This window comes from Aquarana catesbeiana, linkage group LG03 (assembly GCF_042186555.1).
Source record: "Aquarana catesbeiana isolate 2022-GZ linkage group LG03, ASM4218655v1, whole genome shotgun sequence".
NCBI classification, from domain to species: Eukaryota; Metazoa; Chordata; class Amphibia; order Anura; family Ranidae; genus Aquarana; species Aquarana catesbeiana.
In genome coordinates, this window is record NC_133326.1 from 627151895 (window position 1) to 627167432 (window position 15538).

Consider the following 15538-nt stretch of genomic DNA (forward strand, 5'->3'; position numbering starts at 1 on the left):
GAGTAAACTCCCATGGATGCTTTTTATCTATAGGTAAGCCTATAGTAAGGCTTACCTATAGGTACAGTAAATATCTCCTAAACGTTTAGGAGATATTTACTTGTGAAGCCACTGGTGATGTCACTTGTACATGTGCTGTGAAGGAACGGCAGACCATGCCGTTCCTTCTGAGCACTGCGCTGTGAACAGTGGCTCCCGCGCGGGAGTGTGACGTCATTGCCGCTCATTACAATCAAAGGACCGGAGCCTGCCAACCCAGAAGGAAGACCGTGTAAAGATGTAAGCCCTGTCAGTGGTGACAGGGTGGCTCTGAAGGGCTTTATTTTAAAGTAAATTTCACATAATGTGCTAGTATGCAGTGCATACTGGCATTTTCTAACTTTGCCTTGCAGATTAAAAAAGAACAAAAAAAAACTGTGGTTTACTACAGCCTTAACCAAATATGGACTTTTTTTTATAGGGTCCCCCTTAAAGTCCATACTAGACCTAAAGGGCCTGCTGTTTGTTTACATTCTATTTTCATTCAGGAATCCCTGGGTCAGGATAAGTTACTGGTTGATGGGATGCTGGCAGGTGTCAGCTACCTAACAACCAGAAAGAAGCTGTCACTTTTAGCAGTGTGTATCAGTGGCGGCTGGTGGGGTTTTCTGTTTGGGGGAGGGGCAGCAAACAACGCCCCCGGGCCGCCATTGGAGTGGCACTACCCCTCCATGGCACTAACACAGGCCCCCACCCCCGCCACCACCCGCTGTCCTTACCCTGGATGCAGGCAGTGAGAGCGTGACAGGCTCAGGGGAAAGCTGCTCCGGTGTCCTCTCCTAGAGCAGCTTCCGTGGTGTCTCCTCTCTCCTCCTTCCAGCGCTAGGCACCCAATAGGATCGCCTGATGTTTTGGCCAATCGGGAAACAGGTTTCATACCTGCTTCCCGATTGGACGGGAGGAGGATCAGTGTTGCAACAGCGAATTTCCATTCGCTATTGCAACACACCTGGGTGGGCTCCAGACGCAATTCTCTGCATCCCGATTTTGAAGCCTATTAGAGCCTATAGCTCTAATCAGGTTCTTCAAAAAAACCCTGGCCACTGTAATTCATATGTCCAGTGACCCGCAAGTGGCCGAACACATAAATAGGGGGTGGCCGCAGCGGCCGTGGATAGATTCATGCATAGCATGAATCTATCCACTGCATATAGGGGGTGGCGAAGATAGGGGGCGGTGCCCGGGCGCCCTTAATGGAAAGGCCGCCCCTGTTGGTAATAGTACCACTGCTAAATGTTTCACTCCACTCTGCAGCTGGAGGTCAGTTCGTCCGAACACAGGATTCTCCATAAACTGCACACAGTGCAGAAGTCTCCTTCATATTATGTTCCCTGCTGTACAAAAAGCAATAAGGAAACTATTACACACATATTTCACACATTACTGGAATTGTTACATTTGCAAAGCAAATTTCTTATAAATTGGCCACTAAGTGTTAATTTTTAGGTTTAGGTTAAGTAAATTAATATATAAAAAGGCATTTACATTTTTTTTTTGAATAGAGTAGATCCTTTGACAAGTTTTTAGTGTTGTATGTATCTCTGTTGGGGAGATATTTGTCTCGGTGGCCGTTGTCACTTAGACAATCCAAACAAAGCAAGTGGTAGGGAAAGAACCTACAATTGGGACAAATAGTCACATGACAACTGTCTAAGATGGGATATCTATTCACTTAGGAGAGATTTCCACTTATTTTCTGTTGTGCCTCCAGAACAGTAACTTAAGTGAAATTTCCCCAGCAGAACACAGGCAGCAAACAAAATTACCTGATAAAACAAAACAAAAGTGTTGTCTTTACCTACACCTTAAGTTTATGGGGTGTACTTATAAAAAAAAAAAAAAGAAAACTTGCAGAGTTATTTGTTCTGAGAAACTGCATGTACATTCATTCTGTGTGAATGGAGGCAAACCCGAATGTTTGTAGGCTATTTTTGTCTATACATTCATAAAGAATAGACAGAAAATATGTAGCTGATGATCATAGTAAATAAATACTTATGTTCTTTGCTAGTGGCCATAATGCAGTATTTTCTCAATCTAATATTTTTTTTTAGGAATAAATAACAGTTGACCTGGAGAGAAAATAGCCTAATAGCATTTGAAATTGCACCCATTCACACAGAACAAATGTACACTTGTCACATAACATTCCAGTTTAATAACATTTGTCATTTTTTTTTTGCTTTTTGGTAGGGTGAGAAAAAGTGAAATTTTTTTCAGGTTTGTATTTCTACAGTACCTTGTGACAGCAATGGGTAGATTTCCCCTTATTTCGGGTCCCTGTTCCCTTATGTCCTGTCCCAGAAGCAAATATAGATTCCCCTTTCTCAGTTTAATTTCAGGTACTTTGGTAAATAAGGCCCAATCTAAAGCATATGTATATGTGAACCCATTGATGGAGGAGTCTTGTCTTAAAGAGTCCCATGGTTACATTATGCATGTATAGTTTTGAGCTATTAATCCCTCTGTTCTAGACATATTACCTAATAAATAGTCTACTTGTGAATACTCACAAGTTCCTGAAAATCTTTCGTAAGTTCCTAAAATCCGAAGTTCAGTTGAAAACTTCCTGTAAATGCAGAACAGAAAACAGCAAAGAAGACACTTATAGCACAGTTCACAGGATTAAAAATTTTAACTGCGTACAATGAGGAAACCTGAAGATTTTGAGGCAAAATCAGGTAATCGAGAGACAAGATTTTTTATTCAGAGATCCTGTCAATTATTTTAAATTAGTTATATTATTATAACAAGCACTACCACAGTATGGTTTGTAATATTTTGTTTAGTTTTCATTTTAAATGTACCATAGAATTTGATAAGACATACTGCTACAGATAATTTGATATTATTCACTGACACCTAGCCAAAATAATACAAATTCTGCTGATCTGGGGTGAGTTTGGGTCTGGGGTTACTCCAGATCCATCAATTTTCAATCTGTTCATCTGCTTAAATGAAATCTATGGGTGGGAGCAACAGGGATTTATAAAAATCTGACCAAATCAAAATTGTGCAAATCATTTACATCTCATACCTGTATCTTTAAGCTGGCCATGGCCAGTAGAATTTCATTAGAATTGTCTTTTTATTAAGAACGTTCTTTTTCGATTTTCTAATCAATAGTGGTGCTAAATTGCCATTCATTTTTGACCATAGTGATTCTCGAACATATTCTCGAAGACATTTCTAATAGTGAATGTGGTTTTTGTTCGAGAAACCACTTTCATTCAAAAATTAAATGTTAAAGCAAATGAAAATTTTAAGTACCGTATTTATCGGCGTATAACACGCACTTTTTTCCCCTTAAAATCAGGGAAAAATCGTGGGTGCGTGTTATACGCCAATCCCCGCTAATTGTGAACTATCGGCGGCGATCGCCGCCGACATTCACAGAGCGTGTCGTTTTAAATATGGCGCCGCGGAGTTCGGAGGGACTCGGCGGAGCTGAACGAGCGCCGCCGAAATCACAGTGAGCCGAGATACACATAGTCCAGTGTATTCGGCTCTTTCCGGCGCCGCTCACAGTCACGTCCAGTCCCGCCATTGGACCTGTGTTATGTCCATCATAGGGCGGGACTGGGCGGGACTGTGAGCGGTGCCGGAAAGAGCCGAATACACTCGACTATGTGTATCTCGGCTCACTGTGATTTCAGCGGCGCTCGTTCAGCTCCGCCGAGTCTCTCCGAACTCCGCGGCGCCATATTTAAAACTAAATGCAGCTATGTGTATGTCGGCGGCGATCATGGACACTGGGGGCAAGCATGGACACTGGAGGCAAGCATGGACACTGGGGGCAAGCATGGACACTGGGGGCAAGCATGGACACTGGGGGCAAGCATGGACACTGGGGGCAAGGCTGCACTGACCACTGGGGCAAAGCTGCACTGACAAGGATGCACTGACAAGGCTGCACTGGGGCAAAGCTGCACTGACAAGGCTGCACTGGGGCAAAGCTGCACTGACAAGGCTGCACTGGGGCAAATCTGCACTGACAAGACTGCACTGGGGCAAAGCTGCACTGACAAGGCTGCAATGGAAACTGGGTCAAGGCTGCACTGACACTGAAAAGGCTGCAATGACACTAACAAGGCTGCAGATGGACACGATAAGGCTACATTGATGGGCATTTTAATGTAAGTTTTTTCCTTAAAATTCTCTCCTAAACTTGGGGTGCGTGTTATACACCGATAAATACGGTACTTTTAAACAATATTTGTAAAGTCATTAAATGTACTAAGCATTTTAGTATGAATGTTCATACAAATCTTTGCACAAACGTAAGTTCAAAAATCTACTAGTGTATACCCAGCTTTACCCAGTAAATAGTATAAGGGCTAATTACACTTGCTTTGGCTACAACACACATTATGATGTTTTTGATGCTTCGGTGGTGCTTCGATGAAACTTTGGTGTTGCTTTGGTGATGCTTCTGTAATGCTCTTTTGAAGCTTTGTTGAAGCTTGACAGATGCCCTGTGTATGTGTGTGGATATCTCATACCTGCAATTTCTCCAAAACAAACAGAAGCCAAAGTTGAATAAAAGCCTCTCAAAAGCTGCAGGTGCTTCACACAAGTTTCAAGCGAGCTTTGTAATAGAGTTCTATGAAGGCCTTGAAGACGTTTTGAAGCACCACTAAAGTGACATGGGGTATAATTTTTGAAGCAAAGCCAAAGCAAAGCAAAGTAAAGCAAACGCAAGGTGTAAACTGGACTGTAAGCTAACCATTTTATTTAGTGACAGGGGCTTTGACTAGCATTCAGAGAGCTTTACAAAGCCTGTCTGAAGCCTTGTTATGAAGCAAGTATAAACTAACCCTATCTTTGACAATACTTTTTTTGTCTTCTTTACTAGTTTTTTGTTATGGTAACTTGGAACATCACCTTCTTTGCTTGCTACCAGAGTTGAATCCCATTCTGTCTAATCTAGTTTTGCTCCATCCTCTATAAGTCAGCCAATAAACCACTTTACCCCAATCTTTTTAGCACTGGGGACTGGCTGCATGGAGGAAAATTATGCCAAGACCCAGGGGGTGTGGTGGTGTATGTGGTTTTTCACTGGTAATTTCATCCCGGCACTATGGTTGATATGGTGTCAGGATGATTGAAGCACATTATTTCTATTATTACATAGTTACATAGTAGGTGAGGTTGAAAAAAGACACAAGTCCATCAAGTCCAACCTATGTGTGTGATTATGTGTCAGTATTACATTGTATATCCCTGTATGTTGTGGTCATTCAGGTGATTATCTAATAGTTTCTTGAAGCTATCAATGCTCCCCGCTGAGACCACCGCCTGTGGAAGGGAATTCCACATCCTTGCCGCTCTTACAGTAAAGAACCCTCTACGTAGTTTAAGGTTAAACCTCTTTTCTTCTAATTGTAATGAGTGGCCACGAGTCTTATTAAACTCTCTTCTGCGAAAAAGTTTTATCCCTATTGTGGGGTCACCAGTACAGTATTTGTAAATTGAAATCATATCCCCTCTCAAGCGTCTCTTCTCTAGAGAGAATAAGTTCAGTGCTCGCAACCTTTCCTCATAACTAAGATCCTCCAGACCCTTTATTAGCTTTGTTGCCCTTCTTTGTACTCGCTCCATTTCCAGTACGTCCCTCCTGAGGACTGATGCCCAGAACTGGACAGCATACTCCAGGTGCGGGCGGACCAGAGTCTTGTAGAGCGGGAGAATTATCGTTTTATCTCTGCAGTTGATCCCCCTTTTAATGCATGCCAATATTCTGTTTGCTTTATTAGCAGCAGCTTGGCATTGCATGCCATTGCTGAGCCTATCATCTACTAGGACCCCCAGGTCCTTTTCCATCCTAGATACCCCCAGAGGTTCTCCCCCCAGTGTATAGATTGCATTCATATTTTTGCCACCCAAATGCAAATCCAAATTATTTTACATTTTTCTACATTGAACCTCATTTGCCATGTAGTTGCCCACCCCATTAATTTGTTCAGGTCTTTTTGCAAGGTTTCCACATCCTGCGGAGAAGTTATTGCCCTGCTTAGCTTAGTATTGTCTGCAAATACAGAGATTGAACTGTTTATCCCATCCTCCAGGTCGTTTATGAACAAATTAAATAGGATCGGTCCCAGCACAGAACCCTGGGGAACCCCACTACCCACCCCTGACCATTCTGAGTACTCCCCGTTTATCATCACCCTCTGAATTCGCCCTTGTAGCCAGTTTTCAATCCATGTACTCACCCTATGATCCATGCCAACGGACCTTATTTTGTACAGTAAACGTTTATGGGGAACTGTGTCAAATGCTTTTGCAAAATCCAGATACACCACGTCTACGGGCCTTCCTTTATCTAGATGGCAACTCACCTCCTCATAGAAGGTTAATAGATTGGTTTGGCAAGAACGATTCTTCATGAATCCATGCTGATTACTGCTAATGATACCGTTCTTATTACTAAAATCTTGTATATAGTCCCTTATCATCCCCTCCAAGAGTTTACATACTATTGATGTTAGGCGTTAGGCTAACTGGTCTGTAATTCCCAGGGATGTATTTTGGGCCCTTTTTAAATATTGGTGCTACATTGGCTTTTCTCCAATCAGCTGGTACCATTCCAGTCAGTAGACTATCTGTAAAAATTAGGAACAACGGTCTGGCAATCACTTGACTGAGTTCCCTAAGTACCCTCGGATGCAAGCCATCTGGTCCCGGTGATTTATTAATGTTAAGTTTCTCAAGTCTAATTTTAATTCTGTCCTCTGTTAACCATGTAGGTGCTTCCTGTGTTGTGTCATGAGGATAAACACTGCAGTTTTGGTTACTGAAGCCCCCCGATTCACTCGTGAAGACTGAGGAGAAGAATAAATTCAATACCTTCGCCATCTCCCCATCCTTTGTAACCAGAAGTCCATCCTCATTCTTTATGGGGCCAATATGGTCTGTCCTCCCTTTTTTACTGTTTACATACTTAAAGAATTTCTTGGGATTTTTTTTTGCTCTCCTCCGCTAAGTGTCTTTCATGTTCTATCTTAGCCGTCCTAATTGCACCCTTACATTTCTTGTTGCATTCTTTATAAAGTCTGAATGCTGAGGATGATCCCTCAACCCTGTATTTTTTGAAGGCCTTCTCCTTTGATTTTATATGCATTTTTACATTGGAGTTAAGCCATCCAGGATTTTTGTTCGCTCTTTTAAATTTATTACCCAATGGGATGCATTGGCTAATGCCCTTATTTAATATGCTCTTAAAGCAAACACATCTTTCCTCCGTATTCTTTGTTCCTAATATTTTATCCCAATTTATGCCTTTTAGCAAGGTTTGTAGTTTAGGGAAGTTGGCTCTTTTGAAATTCAGTGTCTTTGTATTCCCTTTATATTTCCCATTTGTGTGATTTATACTGAAACGAATTGACCTGTGATCGCTGTTACCTAAATTGCCCCGTATTTCCACATCCGTGATCAGGTCTGTATTGTTGGTAATCAGTAGATCCAGTAAGTTTTATTTCTAGTTGGTGCGTCTACCATCTGACCCATAAAATTGTCCTGCAAGACATTAAGGAACTGGCGAGCCTTAAATGAATGCGCAGTTCCCTCCGCCCAGTCTATGTCTGGATAATTAAAATCCCCCATTATGATAACACTTGCCATCCTTGCTGCTAATCCAATTTGTGATAGGAGATCCGTCTCCACTTCCTCCCTCAGGTTAGGGGGCCTATAGCATACTCCCAGTATTATTTTCCCTTTAGCTTTATCCCTTTGGAGCTCTACCTATAAGGATTCCACCTCCTCTCTAGCTCCCTCAGTGATGTCATCTCTCACATTCACTTGTACATTATTCTTGATATATAGGCATACCCCTCCCCCTTTTTTACCCTCTCTATCCTTGTGGTATAGGGTATACCCTTGAATGTTTGCCAGCCAATCATGAGAGCTGATGAACCAGGTCTCTGAAATTCCCACAAAATCCAAATCCTCCTTGTACAACAGTATCTCTAGTTCACCCATCTTGTCTGCCATGCTCCTGGCATTGGTGAACATGCCACATAGTTTAGACCGGTCGCATATTGTCCTCGTATTGGGTGTTTCGAGATTGTAACTAGGACTTGCTACTATACTCACCTTGTGTTTTTGTGCTTTGGTTAACCTACCACTAATGCCCCCAATACTACCCTCTGGAATATCTTCCTCGCTGGCTATCTCTGTCTCTGAACCCTCCCCCCCATCGCCTAGTTTAAAAACCCCTCTAACTTTTTGGCCGTCTTCATTCCCAGCAGATCTGCACCCTCCTCATTTAGGTGCAGTCCGTCCCTTCTATAGTACCGGTTACCGACTGAGAAGTCGGCCCAGTCCTCCAGGAACCCAAACCCCTCCTTACTACACCAGCTCTTCAGCCACTTGTTTACTTCCCTAATCTCCCTCTGCCTTTCTGGTGTGGCTCGATGTACCGGTAGTATTACTGAGAATACTACCTTGGAGGTTCTTTTCCTCAATTTAGCTCCTAAGTCCCTAAAATCGTTCTTTAGGATACTCCATCTGCCTCTGACTTTGTCATTGGTGCCAACGTGCACCATGACAGCCGGGTCTTCCCCAGCCCCTCCCAGTAATCTGTCCACAAGATCCGTGATGTGCCGAACCCGAGCGCCCGGTAGACAACATACTGTTCGGCGCTTCAGGTCTTGGTTACAGATTGCCCTCTCTGTCCTTCTAAGAATTGAGTCCCCCACCACCAGAATCTGTCTTTCCTTTCCCTTTGCTGCCCTCCCACTCTCACTGGAGGAGTTCCTCCCCCGGCAGCTAGGAGAGTCCCTCAGCTCCAGCAGTGCTGGTCCCTGACTGGTTTCACCAATGTCACTCAATGGAGCGTATTTATTGGGATGCTCCAGTCCTGGATCGGCCTCCCTGGCACTTCCCCCTCTACCCCTCCTGACTGTCACCCATCTACTCTTTTGCTAGTGCCTGCACCTCTTTGTCTCCACCCGCCTCTGTGCTGGCCCCTGCAGGCACCTGCCGTGTACGTTCCTGGCTCTCCTTTAGTATGGAGGGACTTCTCAGTGCTGACAGTTGCTTCCCCAGATTCAGAACCTGGGCTTCCAGGGAAACAATGTGCTTACATTTTGCACAGCAGTATTCGCCCTCAATCGGATGATCAAGGAACGCATACATGCAGCAAGATGTACAAAGAGTCGCCTCTCCACACCCGCCGGGCATCGTACCTATTAAATTTAGTGAGGATTTGGGGATTTTACCCTGTCCAAATTACCTAACAGCTAGCTTCCTGGCACTAACACTCAAGACAATACACAGGTACACAACAAGACAATACACAGGTACTCACAGACCTACGTGCAATCGCAGAACAGTCGCAGACCTACGTGCACTCGCAATACTCAAGTATACAGTACACATTGTAGTACATTGTAATATAAAATAAAATAGTTCAACTCACCATAATGCAGAATCAGTGGGCGACCAGAAAATGTCACTTGCCACTGTCGCCTGCCACCAGATGCACTTGCCAACATCACCTACCACCAGATGCAACATGTCACTTGCCACGCCACCTGCCACCAGATGCAACTTGTCACTTGCCACGCCACCTGCCACCAGATGCAGCTTGTCACTTGCCACATCACCTGTCACCAGATGCAGCTTGTCACGTCAACTGGCTTCAGATGCAGCATGTCACTTGCCACATCACCTGCCTTTAGATGCAATGTGTCACTTGCCACGTCGCCTGCCACCAGATGCAGCTTGTCACGTCGCCTGCCACCAGATGCAGCTTGTCATGTCACCTGCCTTCAGATGCAGATTGTCACTTGCCATGTTGTCTGCCACCAGATGCAGCTTGTCATGTCACTTGCTTTCAGATGCAGCTTGTCACTTGCCACGTTGCCTGCCACTAGATGGATTCAGCTTGTCAATTACCACCTCACCTGCCACCAGATGCGTATTGTAACTTGCCAAGTCGCCTGCCACCAGATGCAGCTTGTCACTTGCCACGTTGCCTCCCACCAGATGCAGCTAGTCACTTGCCACCTCGCCTACCACCAGATGCGGATTGTCACTTGCTACGTCGCCTGCCACCAGATGCAGATTGTCACTTGCCATATTGCCTTTTTAAATGTAAAGGCAATTTGGTGGCAGGCAACAGTGACAGCAGAGAAAGAGGCTTCTGGCAGTCTCTCCCCAGCGTTACAGAGTCCGAGGGTGAACTGGCACATGCTCATTGGCTGGGTTGTAGAGTGAGGGCAGGCAGCGAGAGATGATGTCTTCTCTCTGCTAGCCGTGGCTGCACATAACAGAGCAGCCTTTGTGGCTGTGTGGGCGGAACTGCGGTGATGCAGGGCCGGCGGTAAAAGCTTTTTTTGTTATTCTCAGCGAATAAGTGCAGAACTCTCCTCTTCCCCAGCTACCTCTTCTCCCACAACCATACCTTCCTCGGGGGAGAGAAATAAAACTGTGCTAAATAATGGGTGGGGTCAAGGGTGAGAACTGCGTATCGCACAATGTGCAAGGTTCAGAAGTGTGTAACACATAGAGTACAGGACTCATGGGTGCATAACACACAGGGCTCAGGAGTGTGTATGGCAACATATGGCCCTGTGATTCACTGGATTCAATGTAGATTTCCAGGAAAGGTAATGGTCAAAGTTATAATAGTACATTACTCACCTAGTAAGCTTACCTACTTTCTCCAAAAATAAAAACTACTCTATGCAGATCTACATAGGTGTAGCTCAGTCTTTTTAATAGTGAAATACTGGTCACCCTTTTGAGATACTATTTTAACTTTAGGAATACTAAGGTACGGTAGAAAATAAGTAGGTTTCTGAAACCTATTATTTATAATCCACTGCGGTAACTTTAAAGTGGTTCTAAAGGCAGAAGGTTTTTTATCTTATTGCATTCTATGCATTAACTGCTTGCCGACCAGTGCACGCCGATGTATGTCGGCAGAATGGCGCTGGTAGGCAAAAGGGCGTACAGGTACGTCCCCTTTAAGAAGCAGTGGCGCGGGCGTGCGCCCGCCACGGTCTACGTGACCGCGGGTCCCGCAGACTCGATGTCCGCTGGGTGCCCGCGATCGTGTCACGAAGAGGAAGAACGGGGAGATGCTTTTGTAAACAAAGCATTTCCCCATTCTGCCTAGTGACAGGACAGTGATCACAGCTCTCTCTAACCGAGAGCTGTAATCACTGTCCTGTAAGTTGAAGTCCAGCCCCCTAACAGTTATGCCGCGTACACACGGTCGGACTTTCCGGCATACTTGGTCCGGCGGACCAGAGTGTGCCGGACAATCCGCCCGTGTGTGGGCGGCGGCGGACTTTTCCGGCGGACTTCTTCCCAAAAGCCCGCCGGACCTAGATTTCAAACATGTTTGAAATCTTTCCGTCGGACTCAGTTTCGGGCGGAAAGTCCGCTCGTGTGTGTGCTGGTCCGACGGAAAGCCCGCTCGTGTGTAGGCTGGTCCGACAGACCAAATACGACACGAGGGGATGGTATTGCATCTCGCGCTCGCTGCAATAGGAAAAACAAATCTTCCTATTGCGGCGAGCGCGGGGCATACCAGGCCCTTAGGTCTGGTATGGATTATAAAGGGGAACCCCGCTACGCCGAAAAAACGGCGTGGGGTCCCCCTAAAATCCATACCAGACCCCGATCCGAGCACGCAGCCTGGCCGGTCAGGAAAGGGGGTGGGGACGAGCGAGCGCCCCCCCCCCTCCTGAACCGTACCAGGCCGCATGCCCTCAACATGGGGGGTGGGTGCTTTGGGGGAGGGGGGCGCCCTGCGCCCCCCCCCCCCCCAAAGCACCTTGTCCCCATGTTGATGAGGACAAGGGCCTCTTCCCGACAACCCTGGCCGTTGGTTGTCGGGGTCTGCAGGCGGGGGCTTATCGGAATCTGGGAGCCCCCTTTAATAAGGGGGCCCCCAGATCCCGGCCCCCCACCCTATGTAAATGAGTATGGGGTACATGGTACCCCTACCCATTTACCTAGGAAAAAAGTGTAAGTAATAAAACACACTACACAGGTTTTTAAAATATTTTATTAAACAGCTCCGGGGGGGGATCTTCCTCCGGCTTCGGGGGTCTTCTTCCGGCTTCGGGGGTCCCTCCGCTTCATCTTCTCCCGGCGTCCGGTTGGTTCTTCTCCGCTCTCCGGCCTCTTCTCCCGGTGTCGCAGGTCTTCGGCCGGCCCCTCCGCTCTCTTCATGTAGCTCTATTGCGAGCGGAGGTCCGGACTTCTGGGCTTCTTGGCTTCTTGGCTTCTTGGCTTGGCTTGGCTTCTCTTCTCTTCCCCCAGATGTTGACACGACGCTCTCTCCGGCTGGACTGGTCTCTGAGGGCTGCGTTGTGACTTATATAGGCGGAGACCCCGCCCCCATATGATGTCACAGTCCCTGGGCATGCTGGGACTGTGACGTTTTAGGGGCGTGGTCGACCACGCCCCCCGACCACGCCCCCTAAAACGTCACAGTCCCAGCATGCCCAGGGACTGTGACATCATATGGGGGCGGGGTCTCCGCCTATATAAGTCACAACGCAGCCCTCAGAGACCAGTCCAGCCGGAGAGAGCGTCGTGTCAACATCTGGGGGAAGAGAAGAGAAGCCAAGAAGCCAAGAAGCCAAGAAGCCCAGAAGTCCGGACCTCCGCTCGCAATAGAGCTACATGAAGAGAGCGGAGGGGCCGGCCGAAGACCTGCGACACCGGGAGAAGAGGCCGGAGAGCGGAGAAGAACCAACCGGACGCCGGGAGAAGATGAAGCGGAGGGACCCCCGAAGCCGGAAGAAGACCCCCCCCCCGGAGCTGTTTAATAAAATATTTTAAAAACCTGTGTGGTGTGTTTTATTACTTACACTTTTTTCCTAGGTAAATGGGTAGGGGTACCATGTACCCCATACTCATTTACATAGGGTGGGGGGCCGGGATCTGGGGGCCCCCTTATTAAAGGGGGCTCCCAGATTCCGATAAGCCCCCGCCCGCAGACCCCGACAACCAACGGCCAGGGTTGTCGGGAAGAGGCCCTTGTCCTCATCAACATGGGGACAAGGTGCTTTGGGGGGGGGGCGCAGGGCGCCCCCCTCCCCCAAAGCACCCACCCCCCATGTTGAGGGCATGCGGCCTGGTACGGTTCAGGAGGGGGGGGGGGCGCTCGCTCGTCCCCACCCCCTTTCCTGACCGGCCAGGCTGCGTGCTCGGATCGGGGTCTGGTATGGATTTTAGGGGGGACCCCACGCCGTTTTTTCGGCGTAGCGGGGTTCCCCTTTATAATCCATACCAGACCTAAGGGCCTGGTATGCCCCGCGACGGGGCTCGCAAGGTGTCAATCTCGCCGATAAAAGCGGCAAGATTGACATCCTTTTCTAGTCCCGTCGCACCTGAGTCACGTTCAAAATGAACGGACTTGTCCGTGTGTGGGCAAGTCCGTTCATTCTGAAAGTCCGCCGGAACTCCGGCGAAAGTCCGTCGGAAAGACGGGCGGACTTAGCCCGCCGGAAAATCCCGGCGTGTGTGGGCAAGTCCGTTCGTTTTAAAGTCCGGCGCACCTGGCGGACAAAGTCCGTCGGAAAGTGTGCCGGACCAAGTAGGATAGAAAGTCCGCTCGTGTGTACGCGGCATTAGAATCACTCCCTAGGACACACTTAACTCCTTCACTGCCCTCTTCACTGCCAGTGTCATTTACACAGTAATCAATGCATTTTTATAGCATCGAATGCTGTATAAATGACAATGGTCCCAAAATAGTGTAAAAAATGTCTGCCATAATGTCGCAGTCCCCAAAAAAAAAAAAAAATTGCAGATCGCCGCAATTACTAATAAAAAAGAAAAAAAAAAAAAGAAAAATGCCATAAAACTATCCCCTATTTTGTAGACGCTATAAATTTTGTGCAAACCAATCAATATATGCTTATCGGTCTAAACTGAGGGAAAACTTTTTTTTACATATTTTTGGGGATATTTATTTTAGCAAAAAGTAAAAAATATTGCGCTTTTTAAAATTGTCGCTCTTTCTTTGCTTATAGCGCAAAAAATAAAAACTGCAGAGGCAATCAAATACCACCAAAAGAAAGCTCTATTTGTGGGAAAAAAAGGACGTCAATTTTGTTTGGCTACAACGTCGCACGACCGCGCAACTGTCAGTTAAAGCGACGCAGTGACAAATCGCAAAAAGTGCTCTGGTCAGGAAGGGGGTAAAATCCTGGGGTAAAATCCTGAAGTGGTTAAGATAAAAACAAAACCTGTGTGCACCAGCCCCCCTAAGCCCTCCCTAATACTTTCCTGATCCCCATCTCGACCCAGCGATGTTGCAGGAGAGACTTGGCTGTCCGGGAATCTCCCTTCTGATTGGCTGAGACACACAGTGGGTGCCATTGGCTCCTACTGCTGTCAAAGTCAGTGAGCCAATGAGGAGAGAGAGGGGGCGGGACCGAGCAACGACTCTGTGTCTGAATGGACACACAGAGCAGTGGCTTGGTTCGGGTGCTCACATAGCAAGCTGCTTTCTGTGGAGGCACTCGGCAGTAGGGAGGGGCCTGGAGCACCGAAGAGGGACCCGAGAAGAGGAGGATCTGGGCTGCTCTGTGCAAATCCAGAGCAAAAAAAAAACCAAGACTTTAGTATCACCTAAATTGTTTTGAATTTTAATGTATATTCGTTAAATAATTGGTCAACATGTAATAACAAATTTGAAGCTGCATAATAATATCTCTTTCTGTTGCTGAAATGTGTCAGAGCACTAAGAAGCACACATTGTGCTATCAAACTCCTACTGCCACTCTGCATGCCAGCAACACATCCAAAAACAAGAATACAGTGGGGGGGATTTACTAAAACTGGAGAGTGCACACTCTGGTGCAGCTCTGCCTAGAAACCAGCTTCCAGGTTTTATTGTCAAAGCTTAAGGGTCGGTTCACACATGGGCAACACGACTTTAGCGCGACTTTGTACCGCGACTTCAACGCGGCTTCAGCGCGACTTTAGCGCGACTTTAGCGCGACTTCAGCGCGACTTCGGCAAATTACGAGGCGACTTGAAGTCGCCTCCATGACAGGCGACTTTGCCTGTGGCCAATCACCTCTCTGGGAGGGAGGGGGGGAGGGAGGGGTTTTCTCTGCAAAGTCGCTTGACTTTACAGAGAGATCCGACTTGCAGGCGACTTACATTGAGTTGAATGGGTACAAGTCGCCTACAAGTCGGATAGAAGTAGTACAGGAACCTTTTCTGAAGTCGGAGCGACTTCAGTAGTGTCAATTAAGACGCTCCCATTGCCTACCATGTTAATCTAAATACAAAGCGACTTGGGGCGACTTGGGGCGACTTGAGGGCGTACAAGTCGGATCCCAAGTCGCCCCAGTGTGAACCGACCCTAATGGAACAAGCTGAAGTTAGAAGCTGATTGGCAACGATGCACAGCTGCACCAGATTCTGAGTGCTCCAGTTTTAGTAAATGTCCCCCAGGTGTCCATAAAAACACATATTTTAAATAAAGTTAGTGACACCCATTTTAGTACATGGCCAATTA

General features: G+C 46.8%; 1 protein-coding gene across 3 annotated transcripts in view; it reads left to right on the top strand.

Moving 5' to 3' along the window:
• Positions 1–2570: 2570 nt before the first annotated feature.
• Positions 2571–15538, top strand: part of LOC141133202 (CD209 antigen-like protein C) — a 136758-nt gene continuing 123790 nt past the window's right edge. For 2 of the 3 annotated variants that reach the window (XM_073622418.1, XM_073622420.1), the window contains exon 1: positions 2574–2720. In XM_073622418.1, coding sequence (XP_073478519.1) covers positions 2687–2720 — 34 coding nt within the window. In that variant the 5' untranslated portion in view covers positions 2574–2686. Of the gene's footprint in view, positions 2721–15538 lie in introns of all 3 variants that reach the window. The other variant, XM_073622419.1, reaches the window with a different exon arrangement.